The following is a 12,500-nucleotide window of genomic DNA, read 5'->3' on the forward strand; positions in this document are numbered from 1 at the left end:
TTCATCCATTCATCCGTCCATCTATTCATCCATCCATCTATTCATCCAACCATCAATTAATCCATCCATCTATTCATCCAGCCACCCATCCATCTATTCATCCATCAATTTATTCATCCAAGCATCCAATCATCCATCCATCTAATCATCCATTTATCTATTCATTCAGCCACTCGTCTATCTATCTATCTATCTATCTATCTATCTATCTATCTATCTATCTATCTATCTATCTATCTATCTATCTATCTATCTATCTCTCACTGCTGCTACACCCTCGTTTGAGATGTAAACAGTACGTCTTCCTTCACTCATATTTTTTCAGGATTTTTATTCCACAGGATTTTATTTGCACCAGTTTACATCATGTTTATCAGAAACATTAATAGATTGTTGAGAAACATTCGAATGAAGAGAAATATCAGGTAACGCTGTAATTTCATGCTCCAGCGATCTGTTTGTCAAAGGCTCTGTAAAACAAACAAACTAAAAATTTGAGTTTCTCCTCTTTCAGAGCAGGACACACGTCCCCCCGTCCACTGTCCACAGGGGGCGTCTGACGTCTGACTGTTCAACCTCACGCACATCGACATGGAGCTTCAAAATCAAATCACTTCTCCTAAAAGCATTTCATTACAAAATCCAATCTTTCTAACTTGCGCATTAGTGAGACCAGAATCATCTCCAGCATCAAAGGAACGTCAAAGAGCCACCACATGACTCATGACTTCTAATGAAGTGTCCGAAACACTCCACAATGCCTCGCTGCCACGTGGAGGACTGCTGCTCCTAATGAGCTCATTAGAAGATGAAAAAACATCCACAGGTTCTCCTGAGGAACACTCACTCACACAACTCACACACAACTCACACGCAACACACACGCAACACACAACAACTCACACACCACTCAGACACAACACCAAGAAAGAAAGAAAGAAAGAAAGAAAGAAAGAAAGAAAGAAAGAAAGAAAGAACTAAATAAGAGAAAGAGAGACAGAGAGAAAGAGAGACAGACAGACAGACAGACAGACAGACAGACAGACAGACAGACAGGGTGGTGGGTGTGACTGTACCTGGGTGACATCATGTTTTGGGACTCGGTTTTGCAGATCTTGGCCAGTCTCTCCACACTCATCTCCCAGCTCAGGTTGGCATCATGTTGGCTTGGAGCTCCTCCCACTCCTGCGTCCTCCTCAGCCGCCTCCTGCAGACACAACCACGTCACACCAGGCAAGACATCCAACGGTTGTCATGGTAACAGCCACTGAGCTAGACCATAGGAAACAAATCAGAACCTGCGAGCACAGATGTCCTTGAGGGGGTGGTTTTACACGTGAATGTATGTGTGTGTGTGTGTGTGTGTGTGTGTGTGTGTGTGTGTGTGTGTGTGTGTGTGTGTGTGTGTGTGTGTGTGTGTGTGTGGCTGTGAGACCCACAGAGAGAGGAATATGTAAGTGAAAGTCAGCATGCAGTAACACACCCTGCTTACACCTCAGTATTAGATGCAGGATTTACAGATCGAAATCAGGAGAAGAAGCATCACACACACACACACACACACACACACACACACACACACACACACACACACACACACACACACAATCACACCAACATCCTGTCCATGCCATGTGTTTCCCTCATACACCATACCGCTTAGTCCCAGAGAAAATAAATTAGGCGTGGCTTCCATGTGACAGTTCCACTCCCAATTAAGGAGGCGTGGCCTCTACTTATATCAGCCCCAATAAAGAAGGCGTGGCCTCTTAGCAGGTCACTTTAAATAAAGGAGGCGTGACCTATGTGATTGTCAGTCCCAATAAAAGAGGTGTGACCTATGTGCGTGTCACTTCTAATAAAGTGGGTGTGGCCTCTGCTTTAATCAGCCCCAATAAATTATGCATGGCCTCGGCTCCTTTCAGTTCCAATAAAGAAGGCGTGGCCTCCTGTCGTGTCACTTCCAATTAAGGAGGTGTGGCTTCTGTTCTTGTCAACTCCCAGAACAGGACTTATGGCCTTTGCTCTTGTCAGTCCTATTGAAGGAGGTGTGGCCTCTTCTCCTGTCAGTCCCAATAAAGAAGGTGTGGCTTCTGAATCTGCTAGTTCCAATGAAGAATTTGGGGAATTTTTTAATTTCCAATAACAAAAAGGCGTGGCTTTGATGTCTGCTAGTCCTAATAAAGGAGGTGTGTCCTCTTCTCCTATCAGTCCTAATAAAGGTGGCGTGGCCTCACAGTCATTAACTGATATATAGTTCTTTTTTTACATGAGCTGCATGTGTACCTCATCGTCTCAGCAGGAGTTGCTGTGAAGCTGTGGCTCAATGAGGCAGCAGCAGTAACAAATGAGCAAATTGCTTCATCAGCCATTAACACACTGATTCTAAACACACACACACACACACACACACACTAGATCACTCGAGCGAAGTGTAATAGAGCTCTCGCTGGGTCTGATTCCATCTCACTTAACACAACGATAATGAGACCAGCGTCGCGACTGACAGAGAGAGAGGAGAGACAGACACTGACCACCGCGGTGATATCCGACACAGACGTCTCATCCTGGAAGCGTCCAGCTGCTGCTCTCTCCTTTTCCACAGCCAGCATGTCGGCACCCTACACACACACACACACACACACACACACACACACACACACACAGCACAGGGTATGAGAGGTCAGAGATGGCTTCCTCTGAAGCAGGAATTGTGTGTGTGGCTGTGATTGAGGTCTTACAGCACTCTGTTCTCTCGGTTGACTCTTCTGACTGTGCAAACTTCCGATTTCGGTCTGCGAGCTGGAGTGCGACATTCCTTCGAAGAAAGGCCTGGAAAACGCCATGAGGTTAACAAACTGAACGATTTTGAAGGATGAGTTTGAAGGATATGCAGATCAGCTGCAGATCAGCAACAGCATGAATTTGATATTTAAACACAGAAATGAAGGAACTGCTTTCACTTCCTGTCTAATCACTAATGCCATTTAAAAGGGGAATTCCTTTCATTCCCTTATCATGGTCAGCCATGATACAGCGCCCCTAGAGCACACAGGGTTAAGGGTCTTGCTCAAGGGCCCTACAGTGGCAGCTTGGAGATACTGATGCTTGAACCATCAAATATCTGATCAGTAACCCAGAGCCTGAATCACTATATCACTATCACTTCCCCAGGGTCTCGCCTATCTCAGGTTCTCAGGAAACTGGGGTCAGCCATGGTACAGCGCCCCTTGAGGGAGATAGGGTTAAGTGCAGCCATGCTCAAGGGTCCAGGGCTTAAACCCCTGATCTTCTAATCAGTAACTACTGCACCACTTTTTCTTTACTTTAAATAAATCTCTGGGAATGAATAACCCACATTCATTCACAGTTTTTGGGTTCATGTGCCATGAAACACTCGTCTCCACAGACATACGCTGGGAGAATAAATCTAAACGAGACTAAAAATATCACAGGAAATTAGTAATCTTGTAGTTTGTTTTTGTAGTTCTGTTCGTAATGATTTGCTCTCGTCTTCTAAAAGTGCTAACAACTCGCACAATATATCCACGTTCTTAGAAATAACGCAAGAGGTATCAAGAGGTACTACTTTTCAGAACATAGTACCAAATAAAAATGTTTTTTAAATATAAATCTAGTTAATATTTTCTGTTCTTATTAGCAAAGGTGTCATTTTGACGTTCTAATAAAAACATCTACAATAACATCGGAGTGTTGCTGCCTTCTCTTTTAATTGTATATTTGCAGTGGGGTATGAAGTGCACAAATCATGTATTTGAGTTAAAGTAGATCCACTCAGTAAAATGTGACTCCAGTCACTTGAGTAAAAGTTCAAAAGTTTTTGCCTTCAAATGTACTTAAGTATCCAAAATACTGATTTATTATAACTATAATGTTTCTATTATCATTATTATCACAAGACTCTTTACTTAATCGCCTCAGTTTATGTGTAAAGACTCGAATGTGACTCTCAGCACACTGATCTATTAATAGAATGATATTAATGACTCAAACACTGATTGATTTCTATTACAATGATCATGAACCCAAAACCTTTTCAACTACTTCAAACTACTACAAATTAAATTCAAATTCAAATTCAAATAATCCCACGTGTTTTATGGTGAGTTCGAGTCTGGAGTTTCTCCATCATTTATTCCTCTCTAAATGTTCTGCTTGATGTTGAACTGTATGTTGGTGATCAGTAGATGCACCAAGCGCTGATCAGAACAAGTTTAAAACTTACTTCAGCTTGGGTTTAGGGGTGCTGAGGACACTGTCGTTGTCCTCCATCTCCGGCCCACTGTCGCTCTGGTTGTACACCTCCAAGCTGTCGTATAGCAGATCCAGATCCTCCTCTACCTCCTGGGTCTGATCCACCGGGTCCGAATCCAGAACCTTAAACAGCAAACACACACACACAGAAACACACACATATGAGGTGGTATCGAAAAGTTTTGAGAATAATGATTTAGCAATTTAGAACAAAGAGCAAACATGTGACTTTGCCTGACACGGTTACAAATCTGCCACAGAGACGTTTCACGTGACATACGTTTGTCACACGGTGACGCTGCGACACGCGAGCTTCAAGAGCGGAAAAACATCACTGGAAGACGACGAGAGATCAGGACCCTCGACAAGCTCGCCCCCCCGAAAAACGTTGAAACCGTTCGGCAACTCGTGCGCGATGATCGTCAGATCTCTATTGCTGTGCAAGGGGACTATTTTGAAGGTGTTGGTGTGTAAATGTAGATAAATTAACTATTTTCTTGTAAACAGAGCGAGTTTTTACACTTTTTTGATACCACCTCGTACACACAAGCATGCTTAAAGGTGTGTAACAGCCCCAGAGCTGTGTAACTAATTCTAACAATGAGGATAAAAGGGATTCATTTTGCATTTGGTTTTGCATACAAAAAAGCTTTCCATCGCAGGACGAGCGGTGAGAAGGTCGCGTCTTTGCGTGAGCGCCGAAAAGCACGTAACTTACGGAAAGCATTCTGCACCTCTGACACTGCCTACGGCACTTGGCATTTCGTGCTTGAGTGCCTTTCGCATTTTCAGAATGTGGAAAAAAAACAACGCGACCTGGCGTGATGTTAATAATCTGTCTGAACAACAGGGTGATGTAACACGGGCATAACCCGGTGTTCTGTTCCTCGCAAACCAAAATCAGAACCGATACACTACACAATGCAGGAAATCGATGAATAAAATGACGCTACGTACGATTTATTACAACAATTATGACCTCGGAAGGGGTGAAGGATGACGTGGTTCCTCTAAGAAACATCAACACGCATATATACACACATACACACTCATGATGCGCACAATGAACCGTCCGGGGTCGACAAACGCACCGGCGCGTTTTGTGTTATTTTTTTTCCCATTTGTCTTTTTCCAATCGTACAAATAAGTGCAATACATCATTCAAATCTGTAAAGGGTCTACTTTTATTTGTACAAACTCCTAATAACAACATAATGTTGTGCTTTTGTAAAATAAAGAGAACAGACAGGGGGCGCTCTCTGTCATCTCTCTTCACAGACACATCGATAAAACAACCTGAATCTCAGTGGATATTTGCCTCACAGACTTAATAAATATATAAATAGAAAGCTACTAATAAACAAACCAATTCACATGAAAAAACAAAGATTCTATTTCTATTCTTCTATTTCTGATTCTTTAAATGTGTATAAATCCGTATGAAGGTTAGAAGAGGTAAAGTTTCTCTGGTATCACCTCATTAACCATCCATGTGGAAACAGAGCAAAGGTTCCGTTTGTGTTCTGATGATTTGTGTAATTTAAAACACCATAATTACTTTGAATATTTTTTCTTCATGCTCGATGTTGAGTTTGGTTTCACTGATAATAAACATGCATGGGTGAAGCATCGATATTTGTCCATGTTAATTAGAGTACTGAAAAATAAAAAATAAGTATTCATTCATGGTGCATTAAGAACATATAAAAATGTGCGATTAAGTCGCGATTAATCACAAGTGCACTCGTGACAATCGTGCTATTAATCGCAATTAAATATTTTAATCAATTAAAATATTCAATCAAATAAAATGCACAGTGACATTAACTTTCATACAACAATAAGGACACTTAATAATCCATATTCTTCTCTTCCGGTCACCCTCTTCTCTCTCTCTCTCTCTCTCTCTCTCTCTCTCTCTCTCTCTCTCTCTCTCTCTCTCGGTCGAGTTAAACATGCCCCTGAGGCTCCAGTGACCACTGTTCCTGCCCCTCTCCCCTCCGTGGATCTTCCCACTTCGTCCAGGTGTGCCTCTGGATAGTGTTCTCTCCGACTGGAGGCCACTCTGTGCAGCTTGGGACGGTTTCTCATCAACGCCTTGGGTGTTTCCATGAAATTCTGGAGTAAGAACGGGAGCTTTGAGGATGGATTTGGACTGTAGTTGATGTCAACAGTCTCCTACACTGACTCAGGAATACAGTTCGCTTCTGATCGTCATCACTGCCCCCCGCAGCATTGTATATCTGCTTCAAATGGACATTCGGTGTAACCCAGATGAGGATGAGGTTCCCTCTTGAGTCTGTTTCCTCTCAAGGTTTCTTCCTTATGCCATCTCAGAGAGTTTTTCCTTCACCACAGTTGCTCATCAGGGACAAACTTACTCACAAAGAACATATTTACTTTTAATCACCACATTATCTGTGTAAAGCTGCTTTGAGACAAAGTTCATTGTTAAAAGCGCTATACAAATACAAATGAATTGAATTTAACAGCCCAAATAATAATACAATGTGGGGTCCAGTTACAGCGTGACACTAAAACAGGCAGTAATAATCACTACTTTTTACTGAAGTACACGTCAGAGCCCAAACTTCTTTACGAAAAAAAGTGCAGTCAGAACTTCACCTTTTAACACATGAGTATCTGCACTTCTACTCCAGTGGAAATATGTGTGTACTTTTGCCATCACTGAATCCAACCCATGTAAAGCGAATCTTCATGGAGCTGGCACAGGGTTCGGGTCTCCTATTTCAAGAGAAGTAGTGCCACTGACATTGTGGAAACAGTTTGAGGAAAAAGCATCTATACAAGTGCAAAAGGCGGCTGTCCGAATACTTTTGATGAGCGTATTTGATTGTTTTGGTGGAAATGTTCTTTAAAACCTGAAATTTGGTCACATGGTCACCTGGTAATAAAGTAATAAATAATGAGGACATTTTTGAGACACACACACACATACACACACACACACACACACACACACACACACACACACACACACACACACACACACACACACACACACACACACATATATTTCACACATCTTAGCTTCCTGAGAAACATAAACACAGGTATACTGCATATGATGGACGCCCAGACGCTGCTGCACTTCCCCATCGAGCTCGCAGCCTGTAATTGAACCATTTGTTCGATCTGATCTCACACACACACACACACACACACACACACACACACACACACACACACACACACACACACACACACACACACACACATGCGCGCAGCTCCACTTTCAGTAATCAGTCTTGTCCCTAACAAGATCGCAGAACGCAAAAACAAAGCCATAACCGTCGACAGAGGTGGCATTTGGGTACTGATTAACGCAGCTACGTGCCGTCTGGAGCCTTCAATTAAATTCAGAGTTATTAAAATCATATTTCATAGCTGATGAACGTCTCAGGGCCGGGTGGAAGGCCATTACATTGCGTGCGCCTTGACAGGAAATGACTTCTAGTTTCGGCGGTTCGTATTAAAGAGTCAGGTGTCTGTCACGGAGCTCAGGTGCCACCGAGGCTCACATTCTTATCTTTAAATGAATGATACATTTAAATTCATACGAAGAAACACATATGGCTGAAAAAGTCACGTGTTCTAATACTTTGGTTCGTACAAATAAATATATATATTATACATGTCACACGTACGTTACAGCACAGTGAAATTCCTTTCAGTGAAATTAGGAAGCTGAGGTCAAAGAATGATTATTATTAATAATAATAATAATAATAATAATAATATTAATTATTATTATTAATAATAATTATTATTATTATAATTATAATAGAATAATGTATAATTTATAAAAATGTAATAATATAATTGTAATAATTTAAACAAATGATAAATATTCTTATAATGATGATAATCATAATAATAATAATTATTATTATTAATTATTATTATAGGAATATTTATTATTTGCTTAATTATATCCATATTATTTATATAATTTTTTTAAATTAATTTATTTATTTTAACTACTGTAAATAATAATAATAATAATAATAATAATAATAATAATAATAATAATAATAATAATAATAATGAAAAAAATATATATAATAATAATAATGATGACGCTTGGTGACCTCCGATTTTCTCTCAGTGTAGAACTTTATAGAATTATAAAGTCATTTTCTGGACCTCGCCTGAAGGTGAGCAGTAACCTGACACATTGTTCCCCGACGAGGTAAAACCGCCAGCTCATGATACACGGAATGCACTTACAGAAAAGCTCTAGCTGCACTATTCTGATTGGTTGGCATAAAATGTCTCATTCTTCCATGTTGAAGGCCATAAAACCGTACAGTGGTCTGTTGTACTAAAGCTTCATGGCTGAGACTCCGGTAGCCTGAAGTATTCGAGTCATGTCCCGCACGACCGGCCCAGGATACGAGGTTAACGTTAGAGAAAATGACAAAACATACCGATTACACGAGCCTTAAAACAAAATTGCAGACGCGTTCACATGGCCACAGTCTACCGTTCAGAACAGCGTCCTTCTGGGAGCCGATTCAGGCAAGAACACAGACCGTTAAATCCCACCATGAACTCATATTAAGGCCGTTTATCTTCCGCTTTGCTCGTACGCTCCTCTTATTAGATCAAATTCTAATAATGCACAAGGATCCCGTGTCCCTGGGTTATTTTCTTTTTATCTGTCTGATGCTCCAGTGCCACGTTTTTGTTCCATGTTCGTATAATAAAAAAAAAAAAAAAACGTTGCGTAGGTTTGCGTAAAAGCTGTGGCTGGTGTGGCAATTTCCTGCATTCTGCAGTATGTGGGGCTCAGGAGAGAAGAAGTGCTCACCTCATCTGTAACCTTGAACCTCTTCAAAAGGGCAACAAACTTCTGCTTGAAATTTGGTTGCTGGAGGAGGAAAAAGAAAAAATGCTTGGATTATTTGAAACACATTTAACACTAAATTACATCAACACACATCAAGCTGAAGCAATTTTATATATATATATATATATATATAGTTGACCCCCCCCATAATTCGGTTCGAAAAATTTGCGGGTTCTCATTTGGAACTTAACTAACAGCAAGTTGCGGATTACCTCAAAATTTGCACGAATCAGCAGCGGGACCGAATGTTCAGGAACGTTAGGAGTAACATTTTAAACTATGTGTTAGGTCAAACATTGTACACTATTACGTTTATAAAGTTTTTCGGAACTTAGAACGGTCTTGGATCGTAACCCCCATGAGTTCTCAGAACTTAGAACGGTCTTAGATCGTAACCCCTACGAGTTCCGGGGGACCAGTGTGTATATATATATATATATATATATATATATATATATATATATATATATATATATATATATATATATATATATATATACAGTGAGGAAAATAAGTATTTGAACACCCTGCTATTTTGCAAGTTCTCCCACTTAGAAATCATGGAGGGGTCTGAAATTGTCATCGTAGGTGCATGTCCACTGTGAGAGACATAATCTAAAAAAAAAAATCCAGAAATCACAATGTATGATTTTTAAACTATTTATTTGTATGATACAGCTGCAAATAAGTATTTGAACACCTGTCTATCAGCTAGAATTCTGACCCTCAAAGACCTGTTAGTCTGCCTTTAAAATGTCCACCTCCACTACATTTATTATCCTAAATTAGATGCACCTGTTTGAGGTCATTAGCTGCATAAAGACACCTGTCCACCCCATACAATCAGTAAGAATCCAACTACTAACATGGCCAACACCAAAGAGCTTGCCAAAAAAAAACTAGAGACAAAATTGTACACCTCCACAAGGCTGGAAAGGGCTACGGGGAAATTGCCAAGCAGCTTGGTGAAAAAAGGTCCACTGTTGGAGCAATCATTAGAAAATGGAAGAAGCTAAACATGACTGTCAATCTCACTCGGACTGGGGCTCCATGCAAGATCTCACCTCGTGGGGTCTCAATGATCCTAAGGAAGGTGAGAAATCAGCCCAGAACTACACGGTAGGAGCTGGTCAATGACCTGAAAAGAGCTGGGACCACCGTTTCCAAGGTTACTGTTGGTAATACACTAAGACGTCATGGTTTGAAATCATGCATGGCACGGAAGGTTCCCCTGCTTAAACCAGCACATGTCCAGGCACGTCTTAAGTTTGCCAATGACCATTTGGATGATCCAGAAGAGTCATGGGAGAAAGTCATGTGGTCAGATGAGACCAAAATAGAACTTTTGGGTCATAATTCCACTAAACGTGTTTGGAGGAAGAAGAATGATGAGTACAATCCCAAGAACACCATCCCTACTGTGAAGCATGGGGGTGGTAGCATCATGCTTTGGGGGTGTTTTTGTGCACATGGGACAGGGCGACTGCACTGTATTAAGGAGAGGATGACCGGGGCCATGTATTGCGAGATTTTGGGGAACAACCTCCTTCCCTTAGTTAGAGCATTGAAGATGGGTCGAGGCTGGGTCTTCCAACATGACAATGACCCGAAGCACACAGCCAGGATAACCAAGGAGTGGCTCTGTAAGAAGCATATCAAGGTTCTGGCATGGCCTAGGGAGTCTCCAGACCTAAACCCAATAGAGAATCTTTGGAGGGAGCTCAAACTCCGTGTTTATCAGCGACAGGCCAGAACCCTGACTGATCTAGAGAAGATCTGTGTGGAGGAGTGGGCCAAAATCCCTCCTGCAGTGTGTGCAAACCTGGTGAAAAACTACAGGAAACGTTTGACCTCTGTAATTGCAAACAAAGGCTCCTGTACCAAATATTAACATTGACTTTCTCAGGTGTTCAAATACTTATTTGCAGCTGTATCATACAAATAAATAGTTAAAAAATCAAACATTGTGATTTCTGGATTTTTTTTTTAGATTATGTCTCTCACAGTGGACATGCACCTACGATGACAATTTCAGACCCCTCCATGATTTCTAAGTGGGAGAACTTGCAAAATAGCAGGGTGTCCAAATAATTGTTTTAGTCACTGTATACATACAGTGGAACCTCGATACTCATGACCTTGACACTTGTGACCTCAATAGTTGGTGACTTTTCATTTGGAACCGTGACTAACAGTAACTTGTGAAAAATCTGATAGTTGGTGAGAAGCCGCGAGCGACTCGAAAGTTCGAGCAACAAAAAAAAATATATATATTTTTTCAACTATTTTATTATTGTATTATTCATTTAAAGTAGTAAATAAAACATTTATGACAACTAATTCACAACTTTTGTTGAGTTTACAGAACAGTACATGAAAAAGGAGAGAGTCAGTTTTTTGGTACTCGCGAGGGGTCATAGCACGTAACGAGAGGAACATCTTCCCAGAGGAGTGGAGCTCATTATTTTAAGAGTAAACGAGGACTAAATGTGGAATGAGATGTCCAAAAAGCACATAATCTCACGTTTTCAAACTTTTGTCTATATAGTGCATTTCATATACATAAATATTTGTGAATAATATTGTATTAGCTCCTGCTGCGTTAGTGATACAGTGTTTTTCACAGATCTTCTCAACAACCACAGTGAGCAAGCGGCCAGCTCCGACCTTCAACGAGGGACTGGAAGGCTCCGGTTTGTCTTCTTTAAAACAATCGTCTGTCATCTAAGCGTTTTTACCACTGTGATCAACTGGACCACAACCCCTGCCAACGAAACTCCACCGGAACTGATTTCCGCAACGAAACTGAACATTACAGCTCTGTTTGTGGCTCGATTCCTATTCTGTTGGTTCAGATGATATAAAAAAAAAAAAAACGGACCAGATTGTAAAACCAACATAAAAAAAAAGGACAGAAACGTTTACTTGCGCACTCATCGCGTCGTCATGTCCGATATCTTTTATTGAAGTCCCTGTGACCTGTATTCATTCCAGAATCGTTTGCTGGTGCTATCAGGCTACTAGAACGCAATAGCAGCTTGATGTGAAGATGCTCTGTTCTGGAGCCCAGTATACACACCCGAGTTATAGAGGTAGTTCGGATCATTTTCCGTCGGGTTTTCTTTGGCTTTCGCTGGACCTCGTCGTCCTCATCGTACAGGTCCTGGAACAGATTGCGTGGGTTACTTAAATAAATATATATATATATATATATATAAAACTCTGAATTAAAAAAAACAACTAAAATTGAAAGCAGGAGAATAAACACATATATACACTATATGAACAAAAGTATTGGGACACAGGAACATATATTGTACAGGAGATCTCCATGATCATATACTTTACATGA

General features: G+C 40.7%; 1 protein-coding gene across 3 annotated transcripts in view; it reads right to left on the minus strand.

Annotated features, from left to right (window-relative positions):
• LOC310735863 (phosphofurin acidic cluster sorting protein 2) overlaps window positions 1-12,500 on the minus strand; it is a 76,851-nt gene that overhangs the window by 23,739 nt on the left and 40,612 nt on the right. For all 3 annotated transcript variants that reach the window (XM_083559087.1, XM_083559086.1, XM_083559088.1), the window contains exons 7-12: window positions 12,228-12,311; window positions 9,110-9,169; window positions 4,247-4,398; window positions 2,742-2,832; window positions 2,535-2,621; window positions 1,077-1,207 (exon numbers count right to left, since the gene is read on the minus strand). In XM_083559087.1, the coding sequence (XP_083415213.1) occupies window positions 1,077-1,207; window positions 2,535-2,621; window positions 2,742-2,832; window positions 4,247-4,398; window positions 9,110-9,169; window positions 12,228-12,311 (605 nt within the window). The remainder of the gene's footprint in view (window positions 1-1,076; window positions 1,208-2,534; window positions 2,622-2,741; window positions 2,833-4,246; window positions 4,399-9,109; window positions 9,170-12,227; window positions 12,312-12,500) is intronic.

Source organism: Silurus aristotelis (genome assembly GCF_946808225.1).
Source record: "Silurus aristotelis genome assembly, chromosome: 13".
In the NCBI taxonomy this organism is placed as follows: Eukaryota; Metazoa; Chordata; class Actinopteri; order Siluriformes; family Siluridae; genus Silurus; species Silurus aristotelis.